Genomic DNA, 23,068 nt, shown 5'->3' with positions numbered 1-23,068 from the left:
GTCTTAAATTGCACACCATTTTGAGTAGCATAATGAAATCACACTCTGTCTTGCTCTGTCCTGCCCAGGACATAAAGCATCTCTGTGACTCGCTTATCCATGCTGCCTCTCCATTCATCACTTAGTGGCCGTCTTGGTCAACTATGGTGGGATCACAGAGCTGGTGTTCAACTAATCTTTATTTGACTTAATAATGACCCCACAGTGCTAGAACAGTGATGCTGGCGATTGGGATGTGCCGAAGAGAGGCCATAAAGTAGTGCTTCCTTTAAGTGGAAATATATGTATGTATGGGGAAAACATTGTATATATGGTGTTCAGTCCTATGTGTGGTTTCAGGCACCCCAGTGGATCAGGAAGAACTGTGCTCTGCAACTATCTACTAGTTAGTGGGAAATCAACAAATTGTAATAACCAGAGTTATATAAAATAGTTACCAATGAAACAGTTTTCGTTTACTTAAGGCCCATGTGGGAGAAGGCAAATTTAATTATGAAAAAAATCACAACATCTATTTAGATTCTACAACTCTAAATCAATCTATAAAAATGTTTCTTTAGAAAAAAAGAAAGCAGAGTTGAGCTATATTAGTATAAGAACCACAGAATTTTTAGAATCAAGAGAGTATTTTTAGTACCACATTCTAGTCACCCTTGTGTGAACACAGCCAAAAAGTACCGTTAAGAAGAAATAAACATAGTAGTGTGTTAAGCGTAATAAAAGCTGGGAAAACAGTGCATATTATAAGGAGGCCTCAAAAACCGCAGATCAAATATGAATGGTAGCTGTTATAAAAATCAAAGTACACGAAGTAAAAGAGTAAAACTATGTACAACATCTACCAAAATAATATTTGCCACTATGTATAACATGTATTAGCTTTCATCATTAGGAATTATTTTCCAAAAGAAATGCACCTGGATAAAGCTAATTAATATGTCACACATGCTCGTTTTTAAGGGAATCCTAGTAATTGTGATTTTGAGCAACAAAAACAAATACTGTGGACATTTCTGTGACTCTCAAATGTATCAAACCTAATTTTTCTTACTTATATGTTTCTTAAATATTGGGTAAGAAAAAAAACTGTAAATGTCATTATCCAATTAGGATTTGGACAATGACATTGGGAGAGATATTTTATTAATCTTTTTATAATTTATATAAAACTTATTCACTGAAAAAACTTGAAAACAACTTTAAAACAAGATAAATCACCATGCTACATCGAGGAAATCTGAATACAATAAAAAACAATCTGTTTGTTATTTGTTTTGTTTTCATCCTCTGCATTAAACTATCTACCTGAAGTTCACTGTAAATGATCATTATTACTTAAAGTTGGACATGGCAATGGCTGTGAAAAGCAACTGTTACTTGAACACTATAATACCTACCTCAACCTCAAACGGGCCAAGCGTAACTCAATTATAGCACTTAAATTGATGTAAACGCTTTGCTGCTAAAAATTTGTTCTGGTCACTTTCATTAAAATGTTGAATTTTTTTCTCCATGCTTTTCTTATGCTGTATCTGCCTTTAAGCAATACAATATGGGAAGGACTTTGAAATGATTTCTATAGTCATACACATAGTGTTACGTGTATCAATGAAAATCCAATGACGTATTACTATACTTCATGAAATTTCTATTTTGACCTGTTTAACAAAGTTTTTTTTGTACATACCAGTACAGTCATTCAAAGCACTTTAAATATTAAATTACTTATCAAAACACAGCACATAAAGACCTTGACATTTGTTAAAGAACCAAGGATTTAACAACAAAAATGAATTTAAAGGACCAGAACAAATCTTTAGCAGAACACAGATTATGTGGCAAAAAGTGACTTATTGGAAGATAAAGCATATTTATCAAGACACACTTTCAGCATATATGTAAGAGACAATTTGTTGATTGGTATGCTTACCTACAAATATGTAGCAGACTATTGTTAAAGAAACATAAAATCCATAACAATATGGCAAGAAAGAGAAAAAAACTATCACAGTTCCTTTAGCCATAATTTTTTTATTCCAGGAACACATCAGTAGGTCTAGCTCTAATGTAAATTTTTTGAGGCAGGATTCTCTCACTATTGTATTTTCATGTGGGTAAGTAATTTTGGAATGATTATAGATTGACTATATTAAATTGCTTCTTTTTTCATTTCTAGAGTAATCATGGCACAAAGTAATAGCTTTGCAATGAATGCCAATATGTGGTTCTTTTATAGATGTGTTGGTTTACTTCACAATTTATTTTCTATATATCTGGTGGTTCAAGAATTTATATGATAAAAAAAGAATCTCACTAAATGCAATAAGAGAATAAGCTACATTGATTACTGCTCAAATTGTTTACACATAACCAAACAATAAAATAAAAGCTTTTAATCACATCTATAATGTTTTTACACAATATATCCACATATATTTTTATGCAATTTTAAATGCTAGTTTTCTATAGCATTTTAATTCCTCTAAAAAATTCTTCAAAATTGCTATATGTGTAATATCACAATATGATTTTTAAATAATAACTATTTGCTGAGGGTATTACACTAAACAATTAAAAACTCACAAACTGCCTTTTAAATAGAGGATTCCATTGTGGGTAAGTACAAAAAGATTCACAGATTCATTAGCAGCTTCAAAATAAAGACAACAGAACAGTGTTAGAATAAAAACTTGTGTCATACTGTAATTATGTAGTTAATTAAAAAAAAACCCTTAGAATGCAGAAACACTGTTAAGAATCAGGACTTTATCTAAAACAAATGTTGTTTTAATGTAATTTAGTTTATTTCTTTTTGAAATAATTATTTTAGGAGCATATGAATTTACCTACAAATATTCCAATACTTTGTCCAGAAAATGCCACCCTTCTCACATGTTATGGCCATCTTTTATAAAAGCTTATATTAAGAATAAAGGAATTAAATAATACATCTTTATAATAAGATTCTTCCATCAAAATATGAATCAGTAATACACTGTTATTTAATTATATTTGTAAATGCATACTTATTTCTATGTGTTACCTTGAATAACGCTTGCAGCAAGCTTGATTTTGCTTTCTCTGTTGGAATGAAACATTTGTTTTAATTACCTTGAATAACGCTTGCAGCAAGCTTGATTTTGCTTTCTCTGTTGGAATGAAACATTTGTTTTAACCATTTGTGAAAATCCACTTATTCTTTTTTAATGTCTATTTTTTAAACGAATATATCTGAATTCTAAATGTATCCCAATAGCTCTTCACTTCTCAGACCCCCCTGATCCCCCATCCCTCCAGCCCTGGCATTCTCCCCAACTAATGTGTACTTGAAAATATGTACTACTTGCTATCCAGGATATACTTTATTCATCAAAGAATTTTTACTGCTGGTGCAAGATTAGGGTTTACTGTTACTGTTTTTTTTTTAAGACTAAAGTACACATTCCATTTTGTTATTTGGAAAGAATACATTTCCAATATGTAACTAGTAAACAGAAAGTGGATAAGCTTTTAGCATGCTTTCTTACATTTTGTAGGCTACTAGTTTATAATTAGGAAATTCTTGCCTTTATGTACCAGCAATATTCCTGTTGCTTGAAAGAGTTCTTACAGTTACAAAGGACTACTGACTGACTTACAGGGAGTAGCTTAATGCAGGCTAAATCTGGCCGGCCCATTAAAGCCAGCTCCACTTGGCATCTCTAGTAGTTCCTCTCTGCTGAGAATGCCTCCAGGAATGCCAGCTGTGAAGGTCTCTAAACTCCCGAGCTATGTTCTGTCTCTAACTCCATTACAGACTTGTGCCATAGGCATTAGCTTTCTATGCCTAGCACACCCTTTTCTAAAACACTACCTTTTAATTTTTTCTTGCCTTTCAGTAACCTTCTCTTTGAAGACTAAAAGTAAAATATGTTCCCTTTACAGAGGCTCATTAACTCCTTTGTATATGTTTTTCTAATCATAATTTTAGATATATATTTTTTAATTTACTTATGCTAATCATAATTTTAAAATTAAAAAGCAATACTCTGTTTTAAAAGAGCTTTGAAATAAAATTGGACTTTTAGGACCTGGCTGGTGTGGCTCAGTGGATTGAGCACTGCTCTGAGAACCAAAGGGTGGCCAGTTCAATTCCCAGTCAGAACACATGCCTGGGTTGAAGGCCAGGTTCCCCAGGAGGGGGCGCTGGAGAGGCAACCACACATTGTTTTTCTCCCTCTCTCCCTCCCTCCCCCTCTCTCTAAAAATAAATAAAAAATTTAAATGAAATAAAGTAAAATTGGACTTTTAGAATTAACACACCATCATATCGCACCAAATTTGAAATTACATCCAATTTCCAAGAAAAGTCTGTTTCCTAACCTATTTGGATATATATAATGTTTAAAATTTTAGCTAAAAATTATTACTTAAAAAACAATTATATATTTTTCCCTATATCCTTATTTAAAGCACAGAAGCATCACAATGGAGAGTCACAGTCATGTGGTTTGAACCTTTGCCTGCAACCAGCCCTGAGGGGAGCTCAGGAACGATTCACTCTGCTGCTGCTCAGCCCTTTCCCCATAGACAGGGCCCTGTGCGCTTGCTGACTCCTCAGGAGATTTAAAGTTTAAAGCAGAGGATCAGAGTCCTTTAATAGTATTCTTGATACAGTGTCTTGGGGCCTTGCTGCAAAAGACATTCCTAATCCACTATCCCATTCTTTCAACTACTATTGATGTTTATCCTCTAACACTCTGTGTTACTTTTCCCTGAAGAAATTATAATTTGTTGAATATAAGTAATAATTTCTTCCATTTTATAGCACCCGTTTACAAAGCACTCTCAGGGATCTTACCACCATTACAGTGTAATCAGAAAAGCAATTTTCACAACAACCCTGTAGTGCACAGATGTTCTTCCCTCATTTATAAAACAATCGCTGGGAAAGAGTATGACTTGTCCAGAATTACAAAGCTGTGTTACATGCAGCCAGACTAGAACCCATGAATATCTTTAGATTCTAGATCTAATATGTTTTCCATTTTACCAATAATTCTTTATCCTGAAGAAGCTTTTGATTCAATCAGACTATTTCTAACACAGATCTTAACACAGTCAACATTTATACAAATATAAGCAATTACAAAAATTTCAACTATAAGAATATAAACAAATTTAAGTATCTAAATACTAAGAAGATATATTATCTCACAGTCGAAATACTGAGGATATTTGAATTGTAGATACATGCAAAACTGTTACAGCTAGTTAACTTTTTTAGGTCAGTTCCTTTTGTATAACCTAAATATAATTTATACAAAACTTTGATTATACTATTTTGCAAACAAAAATAGAAAGTCAATATACTTTTTTAGAAGTCAAAGATCATATAGTTCTGCACTGTATGTTATTGACAAATATATTGCTTTAAAATATAAGTTATTTTGATCAAGTCCAGTGAAAGCATACATTTAATATCACTATCTAGGTATTTCAATGAAAGGAATACTTTCACCAATGATAACAAATACAGGACCTTCTAAGAAAGAACGCATCTCATTCCGGGACAATCCTGCACAGCTCAGTGGTGGATGGGGAAGTGGCAAAAAGAAGGCGAAAACCTCAAACTAATTCTTCGAGCTTCGGCAAATGGCACTTGATTTCTTTCAAGAGTTTTGTGGAATCTGGTCATGTTACCAATTGGATAAAAGATTTTAGAAGGCTGCATTCCGTTTGTATTATTACACGTATTTCTTAATGTTGCTTTATGGTGGAGTTATCTAATTTCCTTTCTGTAACATACCGGTTTGCTCTTGTTCCTATGTTCATGTAAAATGGCTTTCAGAAATTAATTTTTGAACTATTGCAATGGAATTTGCATATTCAATTTCTTATTTTGTTTACAATTTTATGATATGTATATTAAAGACAGTTTCTGTTATGAATGATAAATTGCAATACTATATACATAATAGAATATAACTATATTTTATTGACCCTATAGTATTGATAAATAATTAATATATTAATAAATTCTACTTGACCAGATTATTACAATTAACTGTTTCTAAGATAAATTGATATGTAAAGTAATTTGGAGTACACAATGAAAATAGCCTTCATTTTTTGTCTTACTTTGTCATCTTAAATGAATTAGAGTTATGTTAAGAAAATATATATTCTATTTAAATTAAAATGAAATACAAATTTCAGTATTTATCAGTTTAATGAATCAACATTTTATGTATAGTTTTTAATTCAGATATATGTCACTCTTATTATAAAAGATAGATACTATTTTTTGTTCATTAACATTATTCTACTAACTCAAAAATATTCTCTCATTTTAAATTTTGTTAAGGTGCCTTAAAATTACCATTTAAAAATATTTTCAAAGCTCAACCTTATCATGTCAGGATATTAATATATTGCCTAAAATGACAGACCAATTTTATTAAACTCATACTATTATGTGGTAAATATTCTGAGATATCATAGTAAGTAAAATGTGCAAGATGCTGCATTTACCTTTAATGTCCCTTAGAATCTTTTACTCTCCTGAGTCTGAAGCTTTTTTCACAAACCTAAGTTCTCCAGTGCCTCCTTAGTATGTTGCTGTGTAATAGGATCCAGTGAACTTCAGTTTTCTCCCCTTTTTTCCCTACTTCTTAATGAAATATTTCATCTAAAAGTGGCTAGGCAGATTTAGAGCTACATTTATTTAGTGTGTGCCCCCATCTTCTTTTGGAGCACTGTTGCCTTTCAAATCTGTAAATTTCTTTTAACTTGATTGAGACGGAAATGTTAATGAACCTTGAGCTGACAGTCAATGGAGAAAACTTAGGTTCAGATGTTGTGGGCTAGAAATTGGCTTTGGAACATAAGCTCCATGTGTAGCTGCTTTAGAAGCATGTTGTTATGCCATCCTTTTACTAACGAAACCCGCAAACCAACAAACATACTGTGATGACAGAAATTATTTTATCTCAGCTTATTGTGAACGCTGCAGGAGAAAGCCACATTAAAGCTGATATGGATGGAGTCACGGTTCGCATACACAAATCAGTTAAGTGAAAGGCTAACGTGAGAAGTGATATGCTTATGATTAAACTGTTTTAGTGCCTAAAAATAATTTAATTTATAGTTTCCTTATTCTGTGACCTGTGTAATTGTTTCATAATATTAATTTTGAGGAAGATGATGAGTATTGATGTTCCTTAAATTTTAGATGACTATATATCTATATCTATCTATCTATCTATATATATATTCTGTATATATTCCATATATATGGTGTTAAATTGGAAATTTTTTGCAGTGTTGTTTATTGTGTCAGCCTTAAAATGATTATTTTAAAAATCTCTCAGTGTTCAAACTTATTTTAAAACTAGTATATTTGTGTTTGTGAAAATAGAAAGGACAAATTTTTAATTGGATGCGTTTTGTTTTTTTATTTTTAAATTTTAATAATTGAATAAAATCTGAAAGAAATTAAAACAAGAGATAGTCTTCTTCTCTTTCTTTGGGTCAACATTAAGATAAAATGTGTCTCTAAGATTTGGGAAGGTAAAAATTATGAACCATGCCCTGGCTGGTGTAGCTCAGTGGATTGAGCGCGGGCCTGTGAACCACACGATTGCAGTTCAATTCCTAGTCAGGGCACATGTCTGGGTTGCAGGCCAGTTCCCAGCAGGGGACTCATGAGAGGCAACCATACATTGATACTTCTCTCCTNGTTGCTGTGTAATAGGATCCAGTGAACTTCAGTTTTCTCCCCCTTTTTCCCTACTTCTTAATGAAATATTTCATCTAAAAGTGGCTAGGCAGATTTAGAGCTACATTTATTTAGTGTGTGCCCCCATCTTCTTTTGGAGCACTGTTGCCTTTCAAATCTGTAAATTTCTTTTAACTTGATTGAGACGGAAATGTTAATGAACCTTGAGCTGACAGTCAATGGAGAAAACTTAGGTTCAGATGTTGTGGGCTAGAAATTGGCTTTGGAACATAAGCTCCATGTGTAGCTGCTTTATAAGCATGTTGTTATGCCATCCTTTTACTAACGAAACCCACAAACCAACAAACATACTGTGATGACAGAAATTATTTTATCTCAGCTTATTGTGAACGCTGCAGGAGAAAGCCACATTAAAGCTGATACGGATGGAGTCACGGTTCGCATACACAAATCAGTTAAGTGAAAGGCTAACGTGAGAAGTGAGATGCTTATGATTAAACTGTTTTAGTGCCTAAAAATAATTTAATTTATAGTTTCCTTATTCTGTGACCTGTGTAATTGTTTCATAATATTAATTTTGAGGAAGATGATGAGTATTGATGTTCCTTAAATTTTAGATGACTATATATATATATATATACATATATATATATATATTCCATATATATGGTGTTAAATTGGAAATTTTTTGCAGTGTTGTTTATTGTATCAGCCTTAAAATGATTATTTTAAAAATCTCTCAGTGTTCAAACTTATTTTAAAACTAGTATATTTGTGTTTGTGAAAAGAGAAAGGACAAATTTTTAATTGGATGCGTTTTGTTTTTTTATTTTTAAATTTTAATAATTGAATAAAATCTGAAAGAAATTAAAACAAGAGATAGTCTTCTTCTCTTTCTTTGGGTCAACATTAAGATAAAATGTGTCTCTAAGATTTGGGAAGGTAAAAATTATGAACCATGCCCTGGCTGGTGTAGCTCAGTGGATTGAGCGTGGGCCTGTGAACCACACGATTGCAGTTCGATTCCCAGTCAGGGCACATGCCTGGGTTGCAGGCCAGTTCCCAGCAGGGGACTCATGAGAGGCAACCATACATTGATACTTCTCTCCTTCTCTCCTTCCCTTCCTCTCTACAGATAAATAAATAAAATCTTAAAAAAAATTATGAACCTAAATTGTCACTTACTTGACTAAATTATGGATTTGCAGTGATGTATTTAGGCAGTGCTGCTATTCAGATATAGTCATACAACCCAAAGTGACGTTTTGTCCTTTCCTGCACCCTGTGCCCTACTTCCACCCCCTTCCCAACTCAATCCTTGCCTTTCTGCCTATCTTCTTCCCCCAGTGCTGTCTCAGTGACTATCATCACTGACTTCTAATAATATGGTAAAGTGAACCACTGTTCATAAAAAGACTGATAAAAGTATTAGGTAGGGTATTTGGAAATTCTAGAATGTCTTGACTTGAGAGTTAACTGTGTTGATTTATGGAGATATCACCTTCTCAATGTTCAGTCTGCTGACATGACCTTTGTGCATATGGTTTATTAGGAGACATTTTGGGTGTTTCAGGAAGCACCCCAAACCCTCATTTCTTATTGGGCTCATAAATTAGTTGAAAGTATAGCACATAGGTATTTTTTTTAAATAGCAGAATAGTATAACAACAGCCAAAACATTGTTCTAGACACTGCTCTGCCTTACAGGCGAAAGAGTGAATGTACTGGGATTCTTAGGAATTAGTTTTCAGTTGTTGTGGGGCAGGGGGTTGTTTTTTAGTTTTTTTTTTTTAACAAAAACAAAGGAAAATGCACTTTAACTAGAAAAAATATATCAGAAGGTACAGATAGGAAAACGTTTTGAAATTATAATTGCAAAACAATATGAACAATAAGTAGCAGTGTTTTAAGAGATCGTGTCTAATTTTAAATCCTTATATCATCAGCATAATAAGCTTTGGTTCTTATATTCCTTGGTTATGTTTAGTTATTGAGCTGGTCATTGCCATGATTTTTTCTTATTTCATATTTCACTCATATTTCCTCTCATTTTTCTCAAAATCTGGGTAGCATTGATATAAAGTTTAGAATAGTAAAATTAAATATGTAGGATGTATTTTGATAATATTTAACTGGTAGTATTATATAATCAAAGTAACTCTAATAAATATCTTAATAAACTTTAAAAAATATCATTTGTCATTTACTTAATTGAGATTAAATAAGTAGATAAGGTCTTCTGTTATATTGTTATTCCTTTATTATCATATTTTCTACCAAATGCTGTTTTCATGATCGTTAAAGGCTAACAAAGTATTCACCATCCAAATTTATGACATTTATTACTTACTGAGAGAAAGTGAGTTATCTTGTGAGTATACTTTAGTCTAGAGGAAAAAGGTTATCTAATTCTATGGTCCATCTCAGTGCAAAATGAAATCCATTACCTGCCATCACACTCTTGCTTACCTACATGAAGCATCTTTTGTCATTGATGACTGTAAGATTCAGAGAAAACCTCTTTCCAGCAGATGAGTAACTACAATCTAGATCTGTGCTGTCTAGAACATGAGCCTCTAACCACATACACCTACAGGGTACTTGTAATTATTTCTGTCTGAATTGAGATGTGAAGTATAAAACAGCAGATTTCAAACTCTTAGTATGATGAAAGAATGCAAAATTGTCTAATCATTGTCTAATATATTGATTATATTAAAACTAGTATTTTGGCTTAAATAAAATGTTATAAAATAATTTCACCTATTTAATTTTATATTTTTAAATGTGAGTTCTAGAAACATTTTAATTATGCGTATTTAATGTTGCATTTCCATAGAACAGCACTGATCTGGAGGCTCTTCTGTGACGTAATGTAGGTAGGGTGTATGGATGCCGAAAACAATCAGTGAGACAACAGGTGAAAGATAGTGATCACAGAAAATAAGGCGTACAAATTCTGTTTTAAAAAGAAAACTTTTATTCTGCTAAAAAATAGTGCATGTTACAAAATAAGGAAAGATAACTTCCATCATGGCTCGGTTCTAGACATTAAGATGGCATAATTGAATTTAACTGAAATAACAAAATTTATATATTTAAAATATTTGGTTTTAATAATAGACCATCTTGTAAAGTCAGGTTGAAATCTTCTGTGTTACTGCTGATAAGAAATCGAATTAGCACTCACCTTGTAGCCTACGTTGTATCAAGCTTTACAGATGGATAACTGTTAAATTTCCAAATGGCATATGAACTGTGACATAAACGGGATCTTTTAATGGGAGCCAAATTATATTTGGCATCTTAATCTAAAGCATAAAACATACAAGTCAACAATTATGTAAGTGAACACAATACATTTATAAATAACCAATATGTGTCTATAATGTCTAAAAGCATGTAGTCAACGTGTGCTTTATGCGGCACTGGCCATCCACCGGTCTTCCCTTCCCCCGAGTATCATGTAGATCCTCTGTTCCTGGGAGCCAGAATTTTACTAAATCAAAAATTGAACAACATTGCATGTAGCTTTTTATTTATAATTTATATCCCTGCCCACGGGTTAGGGTATCAGTCCTCTCTAGTAGCTCTGGAATAGCCACCTGTCGGAAAGGGATCACAAGGACTCTTTAGACCTCAATAAGCAAGAATGAGTACAGTGGAACGTATGAGTGAGAGAGCACCACAATCGGCCATGTTTGCTGTAATGCTGTAGGCTAAAGTGAGGGCTTCTCTGGTACTTGCTTGTCATATTAGCTTTTCAAAAAATAACTAGCCACTCTGGCTGGTGTAACTCAGTGGATTGAGTGCAAACCAGGGGGTCATGGTTCGATTCCCAGTCAGGGCACATGCCTGGGTTGCAGGCCAGTTCCCAGCAGGGGACGCAGGAAAGGCAACCATACATTGATGTTTCCCTCTCTCTCCTTCCCTCTCCCTCTAAAGATAAATAAATAAAATCTTTAAAAAAATAACTAGCCAAGGTGCTACAAAAAGAAAGATACTTCCTATGAAACTTTTGAGAAAAGTGAACCAATTAGCATTCCAGTGAGTAAAGTTTTCCCTTATTTCAAGGCTCATTTTTACCATGAGTGAATGTAATCTTCATCGCATTCCTCCTTTTTAGATGTTTTTATAACCACTTTTACATTGCAAGAGCAAAGGTGAGAAAACACTTCAACCCCAGGCTTTCCTTGTGGAGGCCTGAATGCATTTACCAGCATCAACCAGGTGAGTAAATATAAAACAATTTTTTAATACATCATTGGAATTTCTGAAAATTTTCTTTTGCAAAGGCTATCCCAGAAACTTTCAAACTTGTTTTAAGATCCTTATAGAATTGGTCTAGATCAACACTGTACAAAACAAATACAATGTCAGTCACAAGTGCAATTTTAAATTTTCTAATGGCCACATCACAAATGTAAAAAGAAATTGATAAGATTAATGTATTTCATTTAATCCAATATATCTGATTTTTTAATTAAGTGAAATTATAAAGACATTATCTAATAAGAAAATTTTAGTTATACTATTCCCTAAAGTATATGTCTTAGAGAAAAATTTAAAAAGGCATAAAATAAGACGATTTCTGATTGACATCTATAAATGTGTAACTATTAGTAATATTTAACTATGCATATTCCAAATAAAATAAACATGACTGTTTCACTCTTTGATGTGGATTTGAGGTTTCCTCCCACATTAATGGTTTCAAGCTTTCTCTCCAATTTTCCTATCAACCAAAAATTACAAGAAGACATAGTAAGGGTGGTTCCATTCCTCGTATTCTCTGGCTTGTCCCAATTTGGTGGAGCCATGTACTTCCCGTTAACTTTATAGTGAAACCAATGCTTAAAATAACTCAATGTTATACATAGAACAAAGTAAGAAATCAGCACAGCAATTTCATTCTGCTCAGTACATATTTTGATATGATGCATATGAAAGAAAGTGAAAAAAATCATGCTTCTTTTAATATAATTATTCTGTGTTCTAACCTTCACTGACATGCCATTTTTGACAAGTAGCAAATTCTATGAGCCTGTTTGCTTGTCATTAAATTAAGATTCTAAGTTGCCCAGACTAGTGCGGCTCAGTTGGTTGGGCATCCTCCCCCACAACGACGTGTCAGGACACACGCCTAGGTTGTGGGTTTGCGCGAGAGACGACGGATCGATGTTTCTCTCTCACAAAGATATTTCTCTCCTTCCCTTCCTCCCTCTCTTCCCCTCTCTCTAAAGATGAATAAATCTTTTTTTAAAATTAAGATTATAACTCATAGGGTGCTATGAAATTAAGTGACAAAGTGTATGCAAAGCCCCTGACTCAGTACCTTGGGTATGATAAGCACTCAATAAATGGAGTCTCAACACAGTGTGCCTAGACCAATCTTCCAAAATTAAACAAAAAATTGCATAAATTCTGCAAACTTTACTTAGGATGTATTTCCACGAAAAGGTGGAAAACTATTTTTAAAAGATCTTTAAACAGATTCCCTTGAATTGCCTTGAAATGGCAGTGGAATTCAATGCTTCAAATGGATACACATTGAGCATCCTCTACTGACAGTGTGCAGAATACTTTGGAATTTCGAAAGGCACACATTTCTAATAAAATGTTAAGTTTTCATATAGACAAGTAAAATATCTATTTCTTTTTTAAAAAATAGGCTAAATTCAGCACCAGAACCCTGTGAGCAATGCTTCATGCTCCAAAACAGACTCATAACATTTCCACTACCAGCCCCAAAGTGGATGCCGGTTAATTGACTCCACTGGCTCGAGTCTGCATTTCTCTCTGATTCTCCGCCTCTCCCCGCTTCCCCTTCAGAGGGAAATATTGGTTTACCTTCTCTCTAGGAAGACAAAAGGATATTCTTACCTTGATTTGATTTCTTCATGTCTATTCTATTTTTTAAGAACAAAAAATGTATTATCCTGATAAATGTAAACTAACTTCAAAAAAATTGGTATTAACTTAGACCCAATAAATAACACTATGAAAAGCTTTTATTTTAGCATACTAAAGGGGCAAAAAAGTGCTTGGGTCATGGGAAGGGTTAATTTTAAATGAGCATGGACAAGGAAAGAGTGTTTTCACATTCTACCTAACTGATTTTGGAGGATGAGTTGGTATTGAGCAAAGCATTTTAGGCAAATGACACTGCCTGGAAAAGTACCTGGAGACAGATACCAGTGAAGTGTCCAGGGCACTGAGAACAGAACAACCCAGGAGCTTGATTATTGTGCAAAAGTAAGAGAGCCTGGTGAAAGACCGGGAATAAGGAGGAAATGTGATGGGGAAGTGGGATTGGATAAGAGACCCCAAGACCTCTCCAGCCTATAGATTTTAGGTCATATGTGTGGCCACTGGGTGGAAAATTGCTATGTAAATCTCAAAAGTAGGATGGAAGTAGGATTCTCAGGTAACATTAGCACCAGTAATTATGAAGACAATATCAAAAATATATATATGATCAGGGGGAGATATTAATTTACTTCAAACAGAATAACAATGCAGTTACTTACATCAAAGTCCTTGATTAAGGGGTACATTGATTTTTTCATTTATTACTATTGTTAGGTGGGTGAAAACTTGAATGACCGATGCATTACCCTTTCAGTCTGTTGAAAGTCGATTTCATATGCAGATGATTCTTCAATTTGAGGGAAGCTGTTTTCACGTGTAGACATTGGCAGATCTCTTTGTAAGTGCCTTCCTCAAAAGGCTATTACTACAGCAATTTTCAGATCAAGCTGTTCAACTTCACAGGCGATGGGTTCCATGAGGCTTTGAAGAGCATTCTGCCCTGTCATCTAAGATAGAAATGGCTGTACAAAGCACATGTCTGTATTATTTACTTGGAGCATGTTAGAATAAAAGCTTGGAAGGCCTCTGTCTTTGTCTGCTGGAGCTTCTCTAAATGATACCAAAGACTGGGTGACTTATGCAACAAACATTTATTTCTCCCAGCTCTTAAGGCTTGAATTCCAAGATCAAGTTTCCAAAATGTTTGGGTTCTTGGTAAGGGCCTCCTTCCTGGTTTACAGAGGGCAATCTTCTTGTCTCATCCTCACTTGGTAGGGAGAGATGTCACATGCCCTCATCCATTTATGGGAGCTTTACTCTCATCATGAGGGCTCTACTCTCATGGTGGTATGTCACTGTAATCACCTCCCACAGGGCCCACCTTCAAATGACATCACATTGGGGACTGTTTCAACACATACATTTTGAGGAAACTCAAACATTCAGTCCAGAGCAGCCTTCTAGAGACAGCACAGTTTAATTGATAAGAATCATATTTCTAGTAATAACATCAATATAGTCTTTTTTCAATACATTGCTTAGAAATGAGATGATTTTAACAAGATGTTGTAATCTTAATAGGGAACTCTATTTATTTTAGGTCAGACAGACTGATGTGTTAATAACAAAACTGAGAGTAGGACCCCAGTTTCCCAAGCCACAAAAACTTTTCAAAAATTCTTAGGGGCAATACCTAACAGCCTAACAACAGTAGTTTCGGGCAAGCACATTTACCTTAAACATACATCCCAGGCCGTACAATGCTCATGGAGCTTTGTTGCCCAGGTGTGATCCTTTCTCCTCTTTTTATCTCTGAAATAATTATATATTCTATTTTCCTAATTAGTTGAATTTTCTATTTTAAAGCCAATCTTTATTTTATAGTCCCATTAGTTTATTTTTGCTATGTTCATAATCTTTATTATATCCTTTCCCATTGTGAATTTTAAAAATCATAATAAGAATAAACAAATAGTGCCTGTAGTATGCCAGACATTTTTCTGAATGCTTTGGACGCATGAACTGTGGTTATATTTACTCCCACCCTTGGGCATGGGTACCATTCAGAACCCCTTCTACAGAAGATGGTACTAAATCATAGACTGGTTATGCACCTTTCTCAGCATCATACAGCCAGCAGGTGGTAGAGCTGGACTCAAACCCTGTGAGCCTGACTCTAATCTGTACTTTACTACATTTTTGATGCTATAGATGAAGTAGATGTGCACACATACATGTTTTTCATAAAAGCTGTGTGTAACCAGTTAGTCAAATGTGCCATCCATGAGTAATCAAAAAGTTATTTAGATAATAAAAATATAGGCAGGTCAGAATGTTGCTATGGTTATTTGACAGAAAATGCTTGCTTTCTAAGTATAGTCTTCAATTTCAGGTATCATAATTAAGGCAAAGTTTGATAAAAAGTTGTTTTTCTTTACTTAAGAAAAATCAATCCTAATTTGGAAATTAATAGTACAGCAATTTTTTGTATAAGGACACTTCATAGGTGTAATGCTACTGTGAGCATTAAGGACATCATTTGCAAGCTTTGATTTGGGAGAAACTTGTACAACACATTTACTTCTCTAATGCTTTTTGTTGGTATGGTGAAGCTTTGAGAATCAGCTCACCTTAGTCATAGAGAACTTTCATTGTTAAAAAGTTTGCTTTTACATTTAAAAAACCCAATATATTCTATCTTAAGCAAAGTCTCCTACTTCTACCACTAGGGCTAAGCTGAATACATTTAATCACTCTTTTGCATGTCTTCTTTTAGTTAAAATTCACTAATTCCTCTTTTTTGGAATTTTTATTGTTATTCAAGTACAGTTGTCTCCATTCTCCCACCACCACTTTCCCCTGCCCCATCCACCCCCACCTCCCACCCTCAATCCTTCCCCCTTTTGGCTTTGTCCATAGATCCTTTATACATGTTCTTTGAGGACCCTTCCCCTTCTTTCCCAGTTATCGCCTCCCCTCCGGGTTTGTTCTTTATCTCAATGTCTCTGATTCTATTTTGCTTGCTTGTTTGTTTTGTTGATTAGGTTCCACTTACAGGTGAGATCATATGGTATGTGTCTTTAACCATTCTTTGCATCTGTGGTTTCCAGATCTTTGATTCACCCACTGCAAACCAGGAAAGATCAGTGTTAGTAATTTCTCTCTGGGAAAGTGGTTTCTAGAGCACTTCTTAGTTCCCTAGATTTCTGCTATAACACTTTGTATAGTGAGGGTCCAAAATTTCTTCACTTTTGTTACTGTAATACAATTTTGTTTGAGCTACTTAAGCAACTAAATCTTGTTATAGACTCAAAATACCCTCAGATATTTAGTGTATGGACCCTTATCAGCTTTGTATACCCACTCCTATATGTATTTTCTAACCTTAATTTTTGACTTCACGTTTTTCTCCATTGGTTTACTTCCATCATTCTACCTTTTCCAAAAATATTTGCCTCTTAAATTTTTCTTCTATTTTTAGCTGTGTCTAGCTGTCCTAAGGATGCATACTTATAAAACTTTAGAAGTACAGTATATAAGTATTTGGTGAAAATATGGAACATAATTAAGGTCCACCTTTAATGGATGATAATTGAAGAAAAAAAATTTTAGTGATTAACAGGGTCCCACAGTGCTCATGTCTAGAACTAAGAAATTTGTACGGAAGCCTTTATATGCTATACAGTTTGCCTGGATATAGTCTTTTTTCAATACATTACTTACAATGAGCATATTTTAACAAGAAATGTCGAGATCTTAATAAAGAACTGTATTTGTCTCAGGTTAAACAGACTGATGTATTAGTAACAGAGTTGGGAGTGGGACCCCAGTCTCCCAAGTCGCAGAAACCTTTGGAAAGTTGTGAGGGTTAATACCTAACAGCTGAACTGCAGTTGGATATACCCAAAGAAGCTTATATAGCTCAAACAAAACATTGCCCATAGATCTATTTCATTTCATAAAAAAATGAAGCACGTTAATAAAGTTTCTTTGTTCATTTTGCAAAGGTATATGTTTCTTTTTAAACCCTAACATAGTATTCAGAGTTGTATCACATTAGAAAGAATGCAAGATTAAAGGGCATTCTTACTCAGAAGAGCATAATCAGTTACTTAGATTTTGCTTAATTCAACTCAATTATTGAAAAATACTTTATGTAATAAAACTTCAAGCCCCTCCCCCAACACATGTGAATCAAACAGTGTAAAAGAAATGATCTCATTGACATTAATGGAAAATAAACTTTATTGGAAATATGTGGATTCCTCACAGGTAATTACATTAGAGAGATTTTCCCCCAAACAAGTTCCTTTTAAAATGAAAGTTTTCTTGAGAATTGTGTTTATTATAACTTTTAACATCACATAAGTGGTTGAAATTTTATAGGGAAATGTAATGTAAGTGAAATACTTAAAGCTATTTTTTCTTTATTTTGGCAAATTGAAAAAATTATGAATTATTTGATAACATAGCAGTAAATATTTCAATCTCTCGTTACATTTGAACTTAATAAACTGTGCACTCATGAGGTTTTGTGAGCTCAGAGAGCAAACTATGAAGGTAGAAAGGTGTTTAACTGTTACGACTTTATAACAAAGGTCCATCGGGGGCACCAGTTGGGAGCTGAAGATGATGTAATTCGCCGAGGTCCTGAGGGTTCCTTTTCAGCAGATGTCTTCGAGTGTGGCAGCGCCACCCAGCTAGAGGTAGTGCTCGTCAGTTTTGTTTAGCAAAAGGGACATCCAATATCCAGTAAAGGTTAGGAAGTTTTCACTGTAAAACAAGATCTTAAGAGAGTGGACCGCTGCCTGGCATTAGACGTATCCGCTAGGAACCCCTTGCAGTCGGGCTGAACCCGGTCTTTCCCCGAGGCAGGGGGTGGCTCTAGTTCAGCTCTGGAAGACAGGTCGAAGTGAGGTGTGCGCTGCTTGCACACACACACACACACACACACACACTCTTGTGAAACACAGTTACTCGTCCTCTGCTTTATCCCATGAATCTGCAGCGGTTTGCGATATGGATGAATTCTGATAGCCTGCCTGGCAACAGAAAGGGCGCTGTCCTTACCAGAGGACGGTTGGATGGTCTATTTGCCAACATCAATATTTAGATGGAAAGCTTAAAATATGTTGCTTTTCCAACAGTTAGACTTTAAAGGAAGAAAAGCACTACTGATGAAATATTAGCAGTAAATGGGTTAACCACTAAGTTCTTTCTGTAGTCGTCGAGGGTCTTTTAAGTTTACAGGACAAGCGAAGCTTCATTCTCTAGCTCCGAATAGAGACTCCTCCACAAATGCGCCCTTAACCAGAGCGGCGCCCGGGGTCGTGGGGGGCTTCGCCTGCTGCCGTGAGGTCGAATCGGGCTTCATTTAGAGACTCAGCCCTCACCCCAGATGCCCACCTGGGCTGGCCCCGCTGCTCCCCTGGGAGGGTGGGTCTTCATTGAGGTGTGTGCTAGGTAGGAGGCAGCTCGCTGGTGCCGGGGGACCCTCCGTGTTGCCTCCGGAAGTTTGCTCAGTTCACAGCCTTTGCACAAGTTCCCGACGCAGAGCTGTGGCGTGAGGTGGAGCTGCAGCCGCCTTTGTGCGAGGGCGCAGGCTGCAGGGCGCGGGTCCGCTCCGCTGGGGCACCGCTCGCAGCGCCGGGTTCTGCCTGCACCCGGAGGAGAGGCGTCCCGAGAGTTCCGCTTGCCTTCTGCGAGCCACAGAGAGCTTTTTGTTCCGAAACTCTAGAAAGCCTACTTACGACACTTTGCAAGTTAAAAACTCATCAAAATTCACATCAGGAATCCATAATGCTGGGGGCGGACAGGGCACGTTGGAAGGGAGAAGTGAGTGAACATTAACCTTGACCTTTTTCTAAAGTTCTTTAATGTTTTTCAAATAAAGAATTTGGCACCTTTTCCCCTCTTTTTTTTTAAATTTTCTGAATAACCCTCAGTGTAATAAACGTGTTATGTTTTCCTTTTTTTTTCTGTTGAGTTCACATAGCACCACGGAAAAGAGGTTGAGCTAGGTTGCGAATGGTTTTCAGATGCCTACAATGAGGTGCGTTCCCAGCGCACTGCCTAGGTGTCCACAACCTGGCCTCCCCTTCGGCAACGGGTGTCCGTGGGCGAGGGTGGGGCACAGTAGGTGGGGGTCTACCAGGAGAAGGACTTGATTCTGCCTCTTTAGACCACCCTTGATTGTGTCTATATGCCATACCTCCTACCTTGGTCGGGTTTGCTTAATGACCATGGACGTTACACTCACATTGCATAATTCCAGTCCAAAGGAGAAACATACGTTATGTTATTCTGCCTCTATCTGCATAGAGATGCTCTTTCAGGAAAGGTGAAAACTCAACGCGTGAATGTGTATGCACATATTTTGAAAATAAACTGTCTTTAAGACACATCTAGTAAACCAGCAGGAAAATGTATCTAAAATATATCGCATAGAACTTTAACCAATTCCTACCTCAAATAAAATAGCGTAAGATGTGTAATTGGTAAAAGATGAATAATCCCTGGTAAAATCTGGGTTTATAAATTTAATACAGTTTAGATTAATTATGTATATTTTAAAGGCACATGTCATATAAGAGACCTAACTTTGACAGTCTTTTACACTAGGACTTTCTGGAGCAATGCCGACAGCCATAGCAAGAAATAAAAGGTGATAAGATGATCACGATTGAATTAGGACTTTTAATATTTGTAGTAAAATAACTTTCTATTAAAATATAAACAACATCTATAGTAAATGTAAACAACAATGTTAGATAGGTCAAAATATTTGCGCATGGGGAAGTGATCATGTTAGATTTTTGCATTTCCATTGCATCCTTCAGGATAGCAGAACTCAGATCTATTTCTTTAAGGGCAACTACGCATATGTAAAGAACTGTTACTGAAACAAGTTGAAATTCAAAAACAAGCAGAGCTTTTGAAAAGATCCTGTGAGTTTCTGAAATGCCAAAATACTATTATTGAAATCACAGGTAAATCTAATCTATTATACTCAAGAGCTTTGTAACAGTACACTTGAAAGACTGACAGGATTGATTAAAATTCAGCTAATGGTTTTCTTAAATTAAAATTCACAAGTTTCAAAAATGTGACAAAGTTATATATTAGTCTGTGGATGTATTTTCTAGAGTAGATGATGACAGATGGGACATATATTTTAAAGAAAAGCTAAAATTACTTCTTTGTGCATGTGCATGTTTTTATCTCAATGAAAACCCCTTGCGCTACTTCGATGCAAACTATGTTTCCGTGTCTGTTCAGTCTGCAGAGTGGTGAGAAGGCTGAAGATGAAGCCAGGGAAAGAAAACAGCAACGGAGCACACACAAACATGAGGCCGCCTGGCTTCTTGCCAGCATACATGACATTCAATTATTTTAGTGCTTTTTCATGAGAGTTTTCCCTCCATCAGCTTCCCCTCCTTCTCCAGACCTTCACTTTTCTGCTTTGGCATCGTTCATCTGATTCAGCATGCATTTTTCCCAGCTTTCCTCACTGATAATATGCTTCAAACTCACCCGAAAAAAGAAAGTGCTAAGATTAAAATTCTTGCAATCCTATCTTGACATTTACAGTATTACTGTATACGTGTGACATTTCTTTCAATAAATTGAGAAAGGAACTGGAGTGGTCCACACATTGCTTCAGTTGCTGCTTTGATGTATGGACTCCAGATAGTTTTCATCTCCCAAAATATATTCTCATGGAGGAGGGGGGCATTGAAAACAGCTTTTAGACTTTGAGAATATTTTTCAAAGTATAATAAATAAATTGACAGACAGGCAATCTCTTATCTGAGTTTACTTATTTGAACTTACCTTTGTATGTGTGGGGGGAGGAGTTAAATAGTTATTTCAGAGAAGTTTTCAATAGTTTGATGTATTCAATTACTTTATTTCTAGACTCTAAAGGGAACTAAATAAAGAAAACTTTACTAAAACACCCCAAATATCTGTATTTGGGGGGTTGGCACCAATAACAATAGCAACAACCACAAACTGGCTCAGAGCATCGGAGTCATCTCACACCATAGCCTTTCCACTGTGCTAGCATCTGATGGTGCCAGGGGAATGAAGAGAAGACTGTTTCCAAGAGGTGGAGACTTGGATCTGTAATAGGTCTTAACTAACTCTCATCCCTTTGCTTCCTGGACTCTGCACATTCCTTCGCTGCACTTCATTCCTATCAAGAAGATGCGAAGAAACATCAATAGCTGCACAACACCCAGAGATCTGAAAGCACTGGAATCTTAAGATGTCCAAAATTTTGTTAGACTTTAAAAGAAATTGATGGCTTGCTCTGCCCCTCTTCGACTCCCACCCTCACCCACCACCTCCTATAAGTGTTGCCCATTGGTAAAGCAAAGGAGAAATGCAGGTGTAGCAGTTTTATTCCTCATAGATTTCTTGATTGACAGGAAAGATGGGGAGCAGAATCCTGGGATTAGAACCCAGGTCTCTTATGGAAAGAGATGGACAATGCTCTCAGAGATAAAATAGAAAGGTGGAGCGAAACAGGGAATGGTAGCCCAAAGGCACCAGGCTGAGCTTGCTGAGATAAAATCCCAATTAGAACTTTACTTAATAAACTGGGTTTTACTTGCCAGCTGCTGGCTCCTGGTGACCAAGGTGACCACGGCACTGACCAAGGTGATGTTTGGTGCTGGGGAGGGCTGAAGTAAAGAGTGAGGATTAGGAGAAAGTTTTGAAAGCCTGCTGAGGAGAAAAGAGTCATGCCATGCATGACACTGTGGATAAAGTAGCTGAAAGTATTTACCAAAACGCTATGGTCATTTTACAAGAAGGTTATGTCAAAGCTCCAGGCAGAAAAAGCCCAGGTATGTCTCATGGAAGGTGAGACTATCTCATCCGATTTCTGCTCTCTTTTTGTGACCTCCAGAAATCATTTAATTTTTTGTTGTTTAACTAGTGTTGTTTTAAATTTATTATTAATGCACCATTGGCTAGAGCTGTATTATTACCATAAACTCCATCTCAAGCTCTCCAAATCCATTAAATGAAGCTCTTGGCATCCAGAGACCCAGCTTCTTGCCAAAAACTGCAGATTAAGCATTCCTTATGGGAGTTTGCCATTAGCTATTCTTCTGTTACAGGCACATGTGGTTACATGTCCAAAAACACACAGGATTCCGTGTAATAGGTTTGCATTCCCAGGGTTTTCCAGGGATCTTAAGTGGAGTTGGTGACAGCATGCACCCATTCCTCCAGCCACCACCATCAAAAGTGGGTCTGAGGTAAGGGCCCGGAACGGCTTGCTAGGCAGCTGTCCTCCTTGGCTTCCCTGTGGTTGCCTCTAGACGCTGAACCCTTTCTGGTATAAGGCACTCTAGAGCTCGCATCATATGTCTTTCATTTATAAGACACCAAATGTTTTTCAGGGAATTTAGAGCTCTTAAGACGCGTATTTATAAACAAGCTGACAGAGCTCCACGACATAACTAAGTTTATAGCTAGGAGTTGTTTGCATATGTCCTCAAGTCTGCAAGGCATTCTTGCTGCTGT

At 35.8% G+C, this 23,068-nt stretch overlaps 1 protein-coding gene across 4 annotated transcripts in view; it reads left to right on the top strand.

Annotated features, from left to right (window-relative positions):
* LRRIQ1 (leucine rich repeats and IQ motif containing 1) overlaps window positions 1-7,095 on the top strand; it is a 230,067-nt gene extending 222,972 nt beyond the window's left edge. For all 4 annotated transcript variants that reach the window (XM_037028441.1, XM_037028438.1, XM_037028437.1 and 1 more), the window contains exon 27: window positions 5,474-7,095. In XM_037028441.1, the coding sequence (XP_036884336.1) occupies window positions 5,474-5,616 (143 nt within the window). In that variant the 3' untranslated portion in view covers window positions 5,617-7,095. The remainder of the gene's footprint in view (window positions 1-5,473) is intronic.
* Window positions 7,096-23,068: the final 15,973 nt, after the last annotated feature.

The sequence above is a fragment of the Sturnira hondurensis genome, unplaced genomic scaffold, assembly GCF_014824575.4.
Source record: "Sturnira hondurensis isolate 20B ecotype Veracruz unplaced genomic scaffold, ASM1482457v3 Scaffold0019910, whole genome shotgun sequence".
NCBI classification, from domain to species: domain Eukaryota; kingdom Metazoa; phylum Chordata; class Mammalia; order Chiroptera; family Phyllostomidae; genus Sturnira; species Sturnira hondurensis.
This window is presented reverse-complemented; position numbering and strand designations above follow the sequence as displayed.